This window comes from Lagopus muta, chromosome 14, assembly GCF_023343835.1.
Source record: "Lagopus muta isolate bLagMut1 chromosome 14, bLagMut1 primary, whole genome shotgun sequence".
In the NCBI taxonomy this organism is placed as follows: domain Eukaryota; kingdom Metazoa; phylum Chordata; class Aves; order Galliformes; family Phasianidae; genus Lagopus; species Lagopus muta.
In genome coordinates this window covers 14,076,237-14,091,456 of record NC_064446.1, presented here as the reverse complement: position 1 = coordinate 14,091,456, position 15,220 = coordinate 14,076,237, and the positions used below count along the sequence as shown (strand labels likewise).

At 42.7% G+C, this 15,220-nt stretch overlaps 2 protein-coding genes across 5 annotated transcripts in view; one reads left to right on the top strand and one right to left on the bottom strand.

Annotated features, from left to right (window-relative positions):
• The first annotated feature begins 225 nt into the window (after positions 1 to 225).
• On the top strand, positions 226 to 11,804 carry PKD2L2 (polycystin 2 like 2, transient receptor potential cation channel). Its single transcript, XM_048960985.1, has 14 exons — positions 226 to 262; positions 454 to 582; positions 664 to 797; positions 1,679 to 1,935; positions 2,744 to 2,965; positions 3,448 to 3,676; positions 4,187 to 4,357; positions 5,327 to 5,508; positions 6,250 to 6,367; positions 7,083 to 7,184; positions 7,959 to 8,032; positions 8,133 to 8,202; positions 8,977 to 9,080; positions 9,550 to 11,804. Exons 1-14 carry the CDS (start codon positions 226 to 228, stop codon positions 9,665 to 9,667), a joined length of 1,947 nt encoding a protein of 648 aa, XP_048816942.1. The 3' UTR covers positions 9,668 to 11,804.
• FAM13B (family with sequence similarity 13 member B) overlaps positions 11,069 to 15,220 on the bottom strand; it is a 41,585-nt gene continuing 37,433 nt past the window's right edge. For all 4 annotated transcript variants that reach the window (XM_048960396.1, XM_048960398.1, XM_048960395.1 and 1 more), the window contains 4 exons: positions 15,013 to 15,096; positions 14,742 to 14,914; positions 14,251 to 14,352; positions 11,069 to 13,376 (listed from right to left, as the gene is read on the bottom strand). In XM_048960396.1, the coding sequence (XP_048816353.1) occupies positions 13,253 to 13,376; positions 14,251 to 14,352; positions 14,742 to 14,914; positions 15,013 to 15,096 (483 nt within the window). In that variant the 3' untranslated portion in view covers positions 11,069 to 13,252. The remainder of the gene's footprint in view (positions 13,377 to 14,250; positions 14,353 to 14,741; positions 14,915 to 15,012; positions 15,097 to 15,220) is intronic.

Genomic DNA, 15,220 nt, shown 5'->3' with positions numbered 1-15,220 from the left:
TTCTCGCCCGCCGCCCGGCCCCACGCACGGCCGCTCTCACCTCAGCCGTCCCGCCGCCCCGTTCCAACTCCTCACGGCGCGTTAACGGCCGCCGCCACCTCTCCTTCCTGCTCTGAAGGATTCCCCCGAGCAGGGCTCTGAGCAAGAGGCAGCCACCGCCGGGATACAGCGGGCTGCGCCCCTCCCGGCAGCGCTCGGGCCGCCCGTTGCGATTCGAAGGCGGCCATGGAGCCCGCGGTGGCCGTGAGGCGCCGCAGCAGAGGTGCGTGAACGGCCGCGGCCCGCCGAGCTCAGAGCTGCGGGAGGGCGGGAGAGACGGAGCGCGGCGCTCCGGGGGCTCTGAGGTGCAGACAGGGATGCGCCCAGGTCCGGCTTCCGTCGTTTCCAAAAATCAACTACGCTTTCACATACCACCCCCCCCCCCCCCCCCTCCCCCCCCCCCACTTGTTTGTTTCTTCACCCTTCTTTCCTCCCTGCCAGTTGCTACAACAGTCCCGGTAAGTTACAGCAAAGAAACGGAATTGAAAACGACCCTGGTAGAGCTGCTCATCTACATCACGTTCCTGGTAACCCTCAGCCTCAGTAAGTCCGCAGCCGTGCCCTGCGGGTTCTGCAGCCTCAGCCGCACAGCCGCGCTCACCTCCTGCCGTCCTTCCTTCCCAGTGACCTTCGGCATGGTGAGCACCAACATGTATTACCTGAATAAGGTGATGGAAGATCTCTTTGTGGAACAGCCCTACTCCGAAAGCGACGGGATTAATTTCAGGAGTATCAGGAGCCACGCCGATTTCTGGAAAGTAAGGCTTTCAGGGCGCTTGCTTTCTCAGGTGAAGAAGCTGCTAGCACAGATTTGGAGCATGGCATGCTCCTGGTCCTCCCCGGAAACACCTGCTGGGTTGCTGCGGCTCAGGAAAGATGAGCACTATCTTAAAATGCACTGGTAGAAATGCTGGGTGCAAACAGCACTCATGAAACGTGAATAGTCAGTCAAGGGAAGCAACAGGCCAGCCACCCAGGGCTGTATCAGTTCATCTGGTGGCATTGTACTCCCTCATTTCATGTCTGTTACTGCTAGTCCATGAAATAATGAGTCCTCGCTATACAAGTGCATGCTGATGCACTAAAAGCAGTTGTAATGTGTGCGCAGATGGTTCCAAACTATGGGACCATATTTTGCACTCTAGATCATGTTCTTCTGAAATGAAATGCTCTATCTACATTGAAGAAACATACAGAAAGGATTCCCCCACCTCAAAAAATAAATGCTTCTTTTAGGTTGAGATAACTAAAAACCCAATCAGAAATACATACATCAAAACAGATCTTCAGAGAGTAAAATAACAAGCACCTGTTAAAACAACATAGAATAGTTATGTGTGTAACCATTTGTTTAAAATTCCATGTAATCTTTCAGTGAAGCTCCAAGCAGATGTAGGTTGTAGTCTTATGATAATGTTGTTCCATGGCTCTGGGAATTTCATTGCATGGGGAATAGAATGGACTCAAAGAAAAAAGATGTAAAGATCTGTACGACCGTATGTATTGAACATAGTTCGTGTTCTACCTTAGACTGCACAGCCATAAGTAGCTGGGAACCCTGTCAAGTTTCTTACGTTAAAAAGCAGGGTGGTTGTGGTACTTACAGCTTTTGAATCCTTAACCTCACGCGTGCATGCAGTTTGCAGAGGGGCCGCTCTTGGATGGGCTCTATTGGAACACATGGTATGACAACAGAACGATGACCGACCTGAAAAACACCAGCTACATTTTCTATGAGAATTTACTGTTAGGAGTAGCCCAGATCCGCCAGCTGAAGGTGCGCAACAACACCTGCACCATCTACCCCTACTTCCAGCCTTTCCTGAAGAGCTGTTACTCCCACTACAGTTACCAAGCTGAAGACAAGTCCGACTTTGGTCTGAAGAATGAATCTGAGTAAGTCATTCTACTCCAGATTTTCTTGTGGCATCTTTTGAATCTTTAGAAGGCATTTTCAAAATTGAAATATTTCAGCTGGAACCAGTAATGCTTTTGAAAACCTCACAAAATCCTCAGCACCATATTTCTTGAGTATTCTCGAGTAAAAATTGCATGCAGTGAACTACATTTTCTCTTCAGTTTACACAGAGATAAACCATCATTTGTTTTTATGCCAATATTATAGACAAGAATTCGGCATGGGAAATTTCTAGTGGAAAGACAGGAGGAACTGGAAACAGTGAGCCCATTTCAGCAGAAGTACACGTTAATTAGTCTTGTATCACTAACATCTCTGGGGAAATGCTCAGTTATACAAAGCCTAAACTTAAATCACATGTTAATAGACTGGAATCATGCTAAAGTGGTGTGGAAACAGAGCCAAAGGACTGCTCTGAACATTTTGTTTAGCATTGACTTAAGTCAATGAAAGAATATGCAAAGATGCCAGCAACAATGAACTGCATAACCCAGAGGTATTCCTTTTACATATGAAGGGTTTAAGGTGTCTAGGCCACACTGGGCAGAACCCAGACTGATAAGCACTTCTGTGAACGTACTGAGTAGATATAGAAGTGGGAATATTTTGGGGTCATGTGCCTCGTGCTTATCTCATGTAAAGAAAATGCATTATTTAAGTGCCTGGATTAAATGTTCCATTGTGAATGCAGTAGAACACAAGAAGTAACAACAACAAAATAAAAGTTAAAGCTTACTTCAGTACGCTTCCCATGGGCTCGCTGCCTTCTTTTCCTGTTTCTCACAGATGGAAATATGTTTCTGCCTCCTCTTTCTCCCCGTGGTACTGGGGATCTGTGGGCTTTTACAGAAGTGGAGGATTTATATTCACCTTACCGAGATCGAAGCAGGAGAGCATGGAGAAGCTGGCGTTTCTCAGAAAGAATGGTTGGATCACTCGGGGAACCAGAGCTGTATTTATTGACTTCTCAACATTTAATGCTAACATAAACCTCTTCTGTGTAGTCAGGTGAGTTCTTACCTTTACTACACGTGAAATTCAGTTTACTGAGGCATGATGCTTGTTCAAGGACACAAGGAAAAATTGATCACCTCAGGCATACACAGCTGTGTTTCTCAGGCAATAACTGAGAAGACAGAAATTCATTAAGAAATACAGAAATTCACTTAGTGCAGAGAGCAGATCCAGAACTTTTTTTTTTCTCCAGACCAGGTGTCTGCTCTGTACAGCTGATTGCTGCTGCCATAGGAATAAGTTTCATAGCAAGAAGCAAGGAGATAGCAAGGCTATCTCAAGATCTCCTGTTCTCAGCCTTCCCTTTCACAGGGGAACAAGCATAACCCTTTCTTGCAGATGGAGGAGTCATCAGGTTTTGCTATTTGCCCCAGCTGGAGTCAAGTTAGGTATATTAACAAGGTAATAACTGATGTGAGACTATTAAGGGCTGACAATTAAGGGGGTGGTAACTAACAAGTCTCTATCTTTTCCAGGTTGGTGGTGGAGTTCCCTGCCACTGGGGGTGCTCTCACCTCCTTTCAGATACACTCCGTGAAGCTCCTCAGATACGTCTCCTATTATGATTACTTCTTGGCTTCTTGTGAAGTTGCCTTTTGCCTCTTCATCGTTACATTCATAATCCAGGAAGCAATAGAAATAACAAAACTGAAAATGAAATATTTCAGAAGTGCCTGGAACTGGCTGGATATGCTGCTGATAGTGGTGAGCTGCTCCTCAATTCTTTTGTGCTTGCCAGTCCAGGCTAGCACCAGGCAAGACAGCAGTCAAGCCAAAACCACCCAAACCCCTCTTTCTGGTTAGAGCCATTCACCTACTGCTCTCCAGTGGAGAGCCCTACCACGCTTTAGCACCCCTGAACTCTTTTCTAGCCTTGCTGTTGAGGTCTGGAGCTCCGTGACCTTTCCACTCTTTACTGTCTTTCTCATCCACCTTGTTTTAGTTGCAGAGCAGGGAAGCACTAGCACACAACGCAGTAAAATCAGAATGTATGCAGTATGTTGTACAAATCAAGCATTACCATGGTACAAGGAGAAATAACTTGGCCAAAAAGGTCTGACCTGCCGTTTTTAACCAAACATCTAAAAAGCTCAGGTTCTTCAAAACTAATCAAGGGTCTGTTAAAATCAATGCAGGCTCTGCTATGCAAAATAACAAGTCAGAAAAGGAGGAGGTATCTGGTCTTCAGTTTCACTGGCTTCTGCTTTCCCACAGGTATCCATCCTTGCCATTTGCTTCAATATCTACCGCACTATAGAAGTGTCCCTGCTGATGGAAGACCTCCTTTCTAATGCTCACGTTTACCCAGATTTCTATTTCCTTGCATTCTGGCAAGTCATTTATGATAACATGATTGCTGTCAATGTCTTCTTTGCTTGGATAAAGGTATCAGCTCTTACTATTTACTTTTTCTTTTGTACTTGAGAAGCATGGTGCTTCTTAGCTTGTTACGAATGTTCGCTTTTTCATGGGTGAACTGCAAAGGTGGGGCTAGAATGGGGAATTTTGTTTATGAGATTCCTGAAGAGTTTTAAATTATCTCGTTCTCATAAACATGGGTCACATAAATACCAAGGCCATCTAAAAAAAAATTTGCACATGAACAGCTGTCTCCATTTGAACAGCTGAGAAATAGCCATGGCCAAACAGCCTCCTTAAACTCAATTTTTTCCTAGACTCAGTGTTATCAAGGTCACAGCCCGAACTACACAGATGACATGGCTGTAGTAGGTGAAGCTATTTACAGCTTTCATAGCTTTCAGTTTGTCTTCCTGCACCTCCAAGCCAAGGCTGCATGAAGAAGCTGTTTGAGAACACTGACTGTTAGCCAGTTGTGTGGACAGTCTTCCTCATTACATCTTTTCTGCATCCCAGCTGCATGTTGCCCTGCATCACCTTCCCCACAAACCGATCATTGTCACTTTGGTAGCACAACTGCCATCAGACAAGACTTTTGTTCAGCCTTGTTTTCACAGCCAGAGTAAAAGAGCTCCTCACCAGCTCTGCCTGACAGGAATCCTCAGGTGCAGGAGGTTGGCCTATTTTGGGGTCTCCTTGCCTAAAGCTCCACTTCTGCCAGAGCTGATTACACATAGCAGCACCCAAAGGCCTGTCTGTGATCTCCTAACTTTAGCACAGAAGCCCAGCAGAATATTCTGCCTCCCTAAAAAAGCACCCAATCCCAGCACTCCCCACAGATACAGACCGTTAACATCTGGAATGCAACTTACTTCCAGGTAAGACTTCATGTGTAAATTAGGATTAGACAACTTTCCTGAAGCCCTGTTAAGAGAATGCACAACATTCTGACACCACCTCCCACCCCCCAGTAACAGCAGTTCTGTTCTCTTGCAGATATTTAAGTACGTAAGTTTTAGCAAAACCATGACACAGTTGTCATCCACTTTATCTCGCTGTGCCAAGGACATCATTGGATTTGCCATCATGTTCTTCATCATTTTCTTTGCCTATGCGCAGTTCAGCCACCTCGTCTTCGGGTCACAAGTCAGTGACTTTTCTACTCTTCAAAACTGCATGTATGCAATTTTCTGAACTTCGATGAGGGTACAAACAGCTTCTGATAAGCAGAATTTGGAGGGTACATTTCTCCAGCTCTTAGGTCTATTTCATAATGTAAAAGCAATTCTGTTGGCCCTACAAGCTGCTTGTCATAGCCATTGTATGTCCAAAAGGGCTGCTTGAGAGACCCAAGGGTTCAAAGCACAAGCTGAGTGGGTTCAGAAACAGAAATCACTTCAAATTCAATTCAAAATACCAAGACTGTTTGAAAGCAGCTTTTTCCACGTAAAGCTCTATGACTCTTCTAAAGCTGTTTTGAACCCACTTGGATGCAAGGTAGTCCTAAGATGCAATACAGAAAAATATGCATCTTACCTAGTAATGAAGCCTCCTTTAGGGAGACAGAGGGACCTACACTACTACATTCTATACTAATGGAAAATAAGGGATCACAGAGCTGGAACAAAAAGAAAACAATTATAAAAATACAAAACAATTTATTCGACATGGAAGTGTTTTCTCCTGGATGGCATTTAGCAAGTCCCCTGCACTTTTAAACTCTCCAATGTGTGCTAAATGTCCATTTCACCACTGCAGCGTAATGCTGGTTTCTCTTAATTCACCACTGCTGTAGTCACTGAAATCAACTGCATCTATCCAACTTTTTTGTTCTGATTTTAAGTAATGTCTAAAATACTTTAAAGGAAACCAGTCAACCTCAGTCTTATGTGTTGTTTTGTGTTTTTTTTTCCTGGCAGTTTCTCACAGTTTCGTATTGTGCTGGGAGATTTTAATTTTGAAAGCCTAGAAGTAAACAGCATCCTTGGACCTATTTACTACATCTCATTTGTGTTCTTTGTGTTCTTTGTCTTGCTGGTAGGTAAAAATTCTTCTGTGTAAGCAGTAGAGAAAAAAAAAATGATTACCTTTTGTTGGGCAGTGCTCCGAGTCGGTGTTTCCTACCCCAGGATGACGCTTTTGCCTGTAATGCTCGAGTTGCCCTGTCTGCCCTTCAGCACACCTAGGCTGTAAGACAGTCTTTGATTCTTTGGCACAAGCTGGCAAGGCATCTCACAGCTTTGCCTTCCTGTAAAGAGCCAAAAAGGGGCTTTTGCATCATGGAACAAGCATATTGCACCTTTCCCTCTACTGCACTATTGATTTCTTGAGATTTTAACTTCTGAAAACTTACTTGGAAGCTCTTGAGAAGTGCAAAGTTTCATCCTTGTCAGCTGGAAAGTTTAAAGACTTTGGTGGGACTCTGTAGTTTCAAGTTCTAGACCAGCTGGATCGGTGCTTTCATTGCTAAGGTCCGAAACACCACTTGAAAAAGGCACAATACATGGCAGGAAATCTGTCACTCCAGGGAGGTGGGCCTTTTAGCCAGTACTGCACAGGGGCAATGAGCAAATCCTCTCCCAAAACAGGAGATTCTCAGGGAATTTAAATGCATTAGAAGCATATCTGCGCCCAACACAGCTCTTCCAATTCCATCAGTTCCATTCCTTAGCATTCAACAGTCCCCAAAACAATAAGCCTAGCATAATAAACAGCTTCCAGAAAAACATCTAACTGCATCCTTCCTGTACAGAACATGTTCCTAGCGATTATAAACGACACCTATTCGGAAGTCAAAGCAGACTTCGCAGTGATTCCCAATCAAGAATTTCACATCACAGACCTCTTCAGACAGGTAAGCGAATGCTTTTGTAACTATCCCCTATATGAGACTATGAGATCAAGTTTAGAGGGGAATTTCTATGCTACATCACAAGCAGAGAGCCATAAGCAGCCAGGCCACAACCATTTCAGAACACCCAACAGTGGTTGTTTCACTTTAAACAAACGTTTGACAGAGAAATCCTTCCATTAAACCCACTGGAGCTCCTAATAATTATTACTGACTCAAATAGCACGAGCTAGGGTGCAGGAAGCTACCTTTTCTTGACCCTTTTAAAAACAGCATTTAAGACCAGCCTGATTTGTGATATATCCTGACATCAACTTCTTTCAAAGCTATTCTTCCTAGATGAGAAACTGAAGTTCTTCTCTGCATGCAAGTTTAGGGGTATTGCCAAGTGAAACTGGAGCAAAGGGGCCCCACACCAAAAGCCTACACTTGGCTCTCTGGTGGGGATATCATCGCTAAAAGAAAAGTAGAGTTTAGTTTTCCCCACCCAAGCTTATTCTCCTAATCCCAGTCAACAGAAAGATGAAAATGAATATGCTGGAAGACCAAAAGCCTTACTGGATTTGGCTGCACAGTACTTCAAGGATTTAATGACAAGTTTAAGATGTAGCAAAGTGAGTTCTCTGAGCCAAGGGAACCAAGTAAGGACCAACTCTTAGGGATTTCTTTTTGACTGCCAAACATCACACCAGGCAGCTTTGTTACTCCACTCAGATCCTTAGGAAGTGTCTCTGTGTAAACACAAGCCAGTTAACATGCTCAACATTCTTTGTCCAGAGCTACAATAAAGCCCTTGTCAAGCTCAAATTGAGAAAACCAGATAGAGACCTGGCAGATGAGAACCTGGAAAGGTAAGATATCAACCCAAGATGAAGTATTTGCTGTTAGCTCCTGTGCCAAGCAGAGGCGTATTCTCACAGGACTTCTTTTTTCCCTTGTGTGAACAAGCAGCAAGGAATTTCCACCCACTAAAAGAAAGGATATTTCCAAGCCTTCCAAAGGAGGCAGCGCTCATGAGAAGGTAAGGTCTATTTTTTCCTATATTCTTAGGAACTGCTTCTATTTCAAAAGCTGACTGATACCAAAGGTGTCACAGTTGTACCCACTTCTACTCACAAAAGCTTTTCTCTCCACAGAATACTATTTTTAACATCACAGAAATAGCAAAAGATAGAGCTGTAAATAAATGAGAATCGCCAGTTATGGCCCAAATGTTAAATGGAAGCTTGTCTGGGCTCTGGACAAAGTCATGAAATACAAGAGCAGAGATGGCTGTAGGCTGTGGTCAGTGTGTCTTAGCAGTAGTAGGAAGTCGTGAGGTGGGCATTTGCCCAAATGTTAAACTAAAACAAATTATGGAAAATAAACCTGTTTTTGAACAGTCTGTTAGGTCATAGGCTGCATTTGCAGCACAACAACTATTTCCAACTTGCTTTACAAAAAGGTTTCCAGCAGTTCTTGGTAGATCCATATCTGCAGTTAGCTGGTGCAAACACTTCCAAAACATCTTTAAAATGATACATATCAATTTTACAATAGAAAGCAAAAGCCCCCCAGCTGGCTATAAGCGCTGCTCCACGCAGTGGCTGCAGTCTCTCACTTCTGAAAAGAAGTATTCTTGCATTCTGTCATTTTGAGACAGAAGGAAAACCCGTTTTCCTATGGGAACCTTTTTCTCCCCCAGGCTGCATAGATCTTTTCCTGCTCAGGCACATCCCCCTCCCTGCATGAGTAACAGTGTCCAATTAAGTCACTGTGATTTTTCTTCCCAACCCAATCCTCTGGTGCTGATTAGAGGCATCCGAAGCCACCGAAGTTACAGAAAGGGAAAGAGAGCCTTCATCACTCCGACTCCGTCGCTGCTTCTCAGAGCTCTGTCTTCCCTGAAGAATTTCAGCGGTAAGTGTTGTGAGAAGCTGCTCCTGACGCCTTACTGCCATCCCCAGGTGCTCGCATCAGCCCTGACTCAAATGAGCTAAAACTCCTACAGAGCAACAACTGGACAAACAGGAGAGCAACACCAAGGCAGTGAACCTAAGGCATTACTTCAAATGTTCTTATACAGCTGCCAACAGCCCCCCTAGGAGAGGGAAGAAGGTGGAGAAAGAAAACACATTTAGTAGAGCAGTTATTAAGGGTGTTAATCAGGACTGAGGTGAGAAGAGAATTTAAGATATTATCTCTCTTCTGGAACATTTCCTCATGGCTGCCAAGAGGGTGACACAGACTGTGAAGCCTTGTGCTTGGGCAGGGTACTTCAGGAGGCCCTTGGCAGCAGACACAATATAAGCGAGCAAACACAAAGATTACAAATACAAGTTTAAGGGAATCCATCAAAAGGGTTTGTTCCTGTATTTGTCTGTCGTAGGCTCCTCAGACGTACATCTGAGTTGGAGAAGGAATTAAACAACGCTAATGCAAAACTCAGTAGGATTATGAAAAGCATGCAACACCTGAAGGATGCTTCAGGCAAGACAGCACAGTAAAACGGACGAGCTCATCTGGTAGCAGAGATGGCCTTCTTCATACAGCTGAGATCCAAAGTCAAGAAAGAACAACCCCACACCTTTACAATTTTTATGTGTTTATATTGGTGTATAAACAGTAGAACTGTTATTAAAGTTACTAATGTAATTTCACAATCTGGTCTGCGAGTTTCACATAGTTCTTCAACCTTGCTCTCACCAGACTTCTGAGTAGATATCCCTACAGATTTCTTAACCAGCTGCCTCATTTTGGAGCTGCTGTGAGCCATGATACAAGCTAGAGGCTCTAGTAAACTCTAGTAACCAAGAGAGCTGATAGCAAACCACGTTCATCTCTCTCAGTCTCTAGCTATGCAGCCCAACCTAATGTTTAATTATCAAGTAACAGTCCAACACATGGCTCATTGACCCTGACTCCCCAAGACCACTTTCTTTAGCTCACACACTGCTAGCAATGGCAATGCTTCTTTCTCAGCCATTCTTTCAGGCACCCATTGCTTCCATCACCGCCAGCCCCCGCACCTCCAAAGCAGAATTCATCTTTCAGAAAATAAAAGTCTTAGTTCTGAATGCCTGGAACCGCTAGAGGGCATTGTGTTCCAAACCTGAATTCCTAGGAAAAATTCTTTTTATTCCATTTATACCCATTGCCTTAGAGACCTGCTGTTACCTTCCAGCCAGACACGATCTACCCATACACAGCTGTTAATCCACTCATACGTAGCTACAAATATTTGTTCTTTGGAGAGATTCAGCCACAGGAAGAAACAAAACAGAATAAAACACATCCAAACACCATCTGAGCATGCCATCACCATGCTATGAATAATCCATTTGTCAAGAGAAGAAGTATCCTCCTGTCCAGAAGTGTGTGCAATGACAGCGTTTGCTGGCCACAAACACAGCAGTAACTGCTACGCCCGCTGCTTATTTCGAGGCTTAGAGATGATTATAGGTGAGAGACAATCACATTCTGCTCATCAGCTGCAGCTGTATTCACTGGCAGTGAATTAATCAGCTTTCTGCCCAGACACCTCCCAGAGTGGCGACTGCAGGAACAGAAACGATCAGGACTCACAGTTTGCCCCTGTACCATCGCAGCCCAGACTGGCAATTTAGCAGGACCTGCAGCCCCCACTGCAACGTGCCACAGTTAGACGAGGAGCCAACGTGGTCCCTTGGCTGCAGTCTCTGCTGAGAGGCACAGTCTAAGGAGGTAAAATGAGGCTTAAGCTGCTGCAGCTTCATTAAGGGCTGTCTCAGCACCAGAGCCGGTAGCTCTGCTGGCAGGCTGTGACTCTGAGCAACAGACACTACAAACACAAACCAGAATCCTGAAGGACTCAGCACTTGTTTTCAAGAGGTGGTAGAGGGGGAAAAAAGCATGACGAGGAGCAAAGATATATGACAATAAAGGTTAAGGTATTTTTATTATAAAAGTCTATACAATGAGCACCAGACATAGCAATGCAATTACATCTGGTTTAGTTATATATATATTCCATATCTATATATCCATATAGATATATAGGTTTTGCTTTTACCAAAGTAAAACTGTTATATCACAAAATGCCTAATTCTACCATTTATTTATTGCTCAACAAGGATGGCACAAAACACACTCATAGCATAACTGTTGCCATGCTTATCTACTATACTGAATAAACAGCCAAACACCGCATAACAAACACAAAGCAGCTGTTAATTCTGAATTGGAATCAGTCTGGTCACTCACTCACTTATAAAAATATTGGAATCATATAGATTTAAGCATTATAAAGGAGGAATATATTATTTAAAACATTTAAATAGTGCATATTGACATTCTGCATGTGGTATATAAAACACAAACATTCATGTACAACGCTATACAGTAACATTAGTTTCAATGTTGGATACACCCGTGTCTGCAGACTGATAGAAAAGGAACTGAAGTGTACATTGCACAGTGAAACTGAATCAAATTGATCAATGGTCTCAGGATTAGTTGAACCTCACAATTCCCTACGGTCCCACATCATTTTGCCATTACAAAAAAAGGCATACCACCAGTGCTCAATAGTTTTAGTGCTTTTCTTCTCAATTCCAAAATTACATGTCTACAAGCAGAATAAAACAAAACAGGAAGTATTCTACAGTACACAGATGAAACCTGAGCACTAAAATGCTACTTTCAATCTATTTCATATGCTTCATGACAGAATAGCAAGTCTATGAGGTTACATGCTCGCCACTTTTTACTTGGACAAAGTTCATTTTTGGTCTTTCATAAAGCAGTGTGAATAACAGCTATGTTGCCATTAGCCAGCCATAAAAACATGCAGTGAGAGTAGGTGCATGCAGAACATGGCCACGATCAAACTGATACACTGAAGAAAAAAAACTGAGAAAGCACCAATTAAAATTAACACTTAGATTTTGCCAGATCAAAACCAGCTGCTGAGGGCTGCTGCAGAGCATAAAGCTAGCTAAATCATCATTCAGCACAGCAGATGTGATACTCAAAACATTATTTAGTTTCAACTCTGAAGCTAAATCATGCAAGGCCCATAAACTGTTTTGCTTATATTGTAAAGATTAGATATTTATTCTCCAACTGTAAAACAAAACCGTGATAAACAGCAGTAATTTCTTCACTCAAAGCTGTCAGTTCACCCTGTGGTGCACATCAACACGCTGATTTTAGCCCTTGATAGCGTATGTATTTCAGGTACTGAGGCTTTTTAACTGACCTAAGCCAGCACTTTCCAGCTGGAGCTACACAAGTCTGAGCAACATCCCGTTTCTCATACACTGTAACGTGCATTAAGTTCCTCAAGTCTGCTGAAAGAGGAGATGCAGTATCCAATTCAGACAAAACACTACGCCACCACCAGCTGATAAACAAGAACCAATAAGACTTATGACAGTAATGTAAGTCCTGTAGGCAGCACGTGATATAACTTCTCAGTTTCCCAAGTTTCAAAAGACACTAAGTAAGGTCACTTTCTCCTTTGTCCACTGTCATCTTTATCCAGATGGACATGTGACCACTAACAAGCAGAATCCATAGGTGTTAATTATTATGGTTATAGATGCAATTTAGATTACCAGAAATTGAACTTGTTCCACAGCAGTTCTTTGGAAGGGATTGCAGGTTGGCTTTTAAACCTTCCAGGAAAAGAGAGATGTATTTTTAATTTGCTTTTCCATCCCCCCTACAATAAAATAGGCAACAGGAGTACTTCAGTATAGCATTACAGTATAAATAATTTCCTCTATAATGCAAAAGTTTGGTAATAAAAGGCTCAGAGTTCTCAAAAGCCAAAGAACAAAATGCTATGGTTGTTTAAGAAGGTGGATGCATCCAATACAAAATAAATGGATGGAAACTGTGTTTGCTAAAGTTGGATAGCGCAGTCTCAAGCGTACAGATCTCATCTGCTCTCTAGGCAGAACCCACTTACCCTTCAAACAACTTAGAGTGGCACCACAATAAAGTGCAAACTGTATTCTTTCAACAGCGCGTGAGATACAAACATAAGCACTCAGTAAGTACAGGGTAGTATGAGCAAAACCTTGTTCAGTGGTTTGGAGGAACCTAAGTTAAATGGATTTTGAAGAATCTTGTTTGCTGATAAGGACTTCTAACAGCCTAAGCTTGGCTTTGATCTTCTTGTACTCCCTGTACTCATCCAGCATTGGAACCCGATCTTCTTTCTGTACATTCCTGTAAAAAGAAACACAGGTGAGTTTCAGGAAAATCCTCCACGATGCAGGAAATCAAACACAGGAGCAGAAATGCGCAGTTATCTTAGGAGAGGAAGAGAAAGGTCTGCCAAATGGTTCATCAGCAAGAGACCATCACATTTTAGGTCCTTGTGGTTAAAACTGCCATCACCAAAAAGCCAGACTGATAGTCCAGCAGCATTTACCCAGCACAGGTAAAAAACCATTCTCTTAAGTTCTGGAGCTTTTATTAACAGGATATGAAGGCTTTCATTTCAGGTTCTGTTTATACATCAAACAGAAATGCAAGTCAATTGAAATGAATCTAAGCTTTCACACTATGTAGACTGACACACAAATTGATAGCAGAGAACTGGTCTCAAATCAGTCTTATATAAGTAAGATTTATTTTTAAGGCAACCTTTCATTATTAACTTCATCCCCGGCCATTAAAGTCAAAAGGAGTTACGTCTCAAATTCAGCAAACATTTGACAAAGCCATGACTAATGTATGACTAATTATCCATGAGTTTTTAGTTAAATGAGAAAACAATAAGAAGTGTATTGAAATGAGTCCAGAAAGTGATTGCCTTTTTCTTAACACATTATTTTTGTTTATGAGGTGATGCACCCTGGAAAAACTCTTTGATACTACTTTCATTTTCATCGTTATAAACAGCAATAGTAACAGATGAAACAAAACTACACAGCAGGTTTCCTCCACTATTACAAGCACACAATGTTATCTCCGTCAGGAGATTGTCTGCAGTAAAGATCAGATATATTTCACTTGGCAAAATTCATAGAAAGCTAAAGGAACATTTGGCTATAGAAGTGAAGCTGCTGTCTGGCATCTGCTTTTGTGCTGAACCAACCTTCCATTCTGCTGATAAAACTCCTCTTCAAATTCTCGTAATGTCTTGCGTAGCTTTTTCTTTTCAGCTCTGGCTTTCCACAGTTGCTCCAATAATTCAGGCCTGAAAAAGACCATCGGCCATACAATGGAATTTAGGTTCTTCAAAACTTACTCAAAATAACGGAGCTAGCTGGACTAATACTGAATTCACCCTGCTTGTAAGGACAACAGTATCTGACTGTGAAATACTAAAAACAACTAATAGTTAATAAAAAGGTGTACATTTTCTGCTCTCTACACAGCTTTAGTAAGCTGAAGAAGATTCAGAAGACACTAAACAATTCTCTGAATACAAAAAGAACTTAGACAATGTCAGAGGAAATAATGTTTGCTCAAGCCAAACAGCCCCTGAGAACTCCCAAACACGTCATTCCTTTCCACCCAGCATCACAGTTGGTATCACGACTAAGTGCAATCAGTGCAACTTCTGTGGCACAATTTTATACACACATAGAAGCAGCTCGGGTGCTTGACAGCCTAAGGTCCCGGGTCAGTTTCTCTTGGCCATCTTCAACATCAGACTCCGAGTTCTCAACCGGGCTTAAAACAGACTGTGTTTGGACAGCAGACTTTAAGATATCATTCAGGTCTGCAGACAAACCATCACTTTCCTCCTCTTCTTCCTGAAACAGAAAGCAGAAATTCAGAACAAATACAGCACGCTCCCTTTCCCTCCTACAAGGGCTGGGAGATGCATTTTTAAAGACTGCATTGCACGCACCTTAATTTCTTCAAAAAAGTGGGCAGTTTCACCTTCAATGATGGGCTGTAACATCTGCCCCCGCCTCTTGGTTGATGGGGAACCCTGCAATATTTCAAGCTTCTTTAATTATATGCAAATAGACACGAAATGATGTGCATGGTCAGAACTCTGTTCAAGTCACCTAATACCTAAGGGTCTGTTTTCTCCCTTCCAAAAAAAGGCTACA

Excerpts from the sequence above, each read along its gene's own strand:
- PKD2L2 (XM_048960985.1), top strand. The coding sequence starts at position 226 with ATGGAGCCCGCGGTGGCCGTGAGGCGCCGCAGCAGAG. Across the intron at positions 1,936-2,743 it reads GGTCTGAAGAATGAATCTGA|ATGGAAATATGTTTCTGCCT; the intron begins GTAAGTCATTCT and ends TGTTTCTCACAG. Across the intron at positions 5,509-6,249 it reads TCTACTCTTCAAAACTGCAT|TTTCTCACAGTTTCGTATTG; the intron begins GTATGCAATTTT and ends TTTTCCTGGCAG.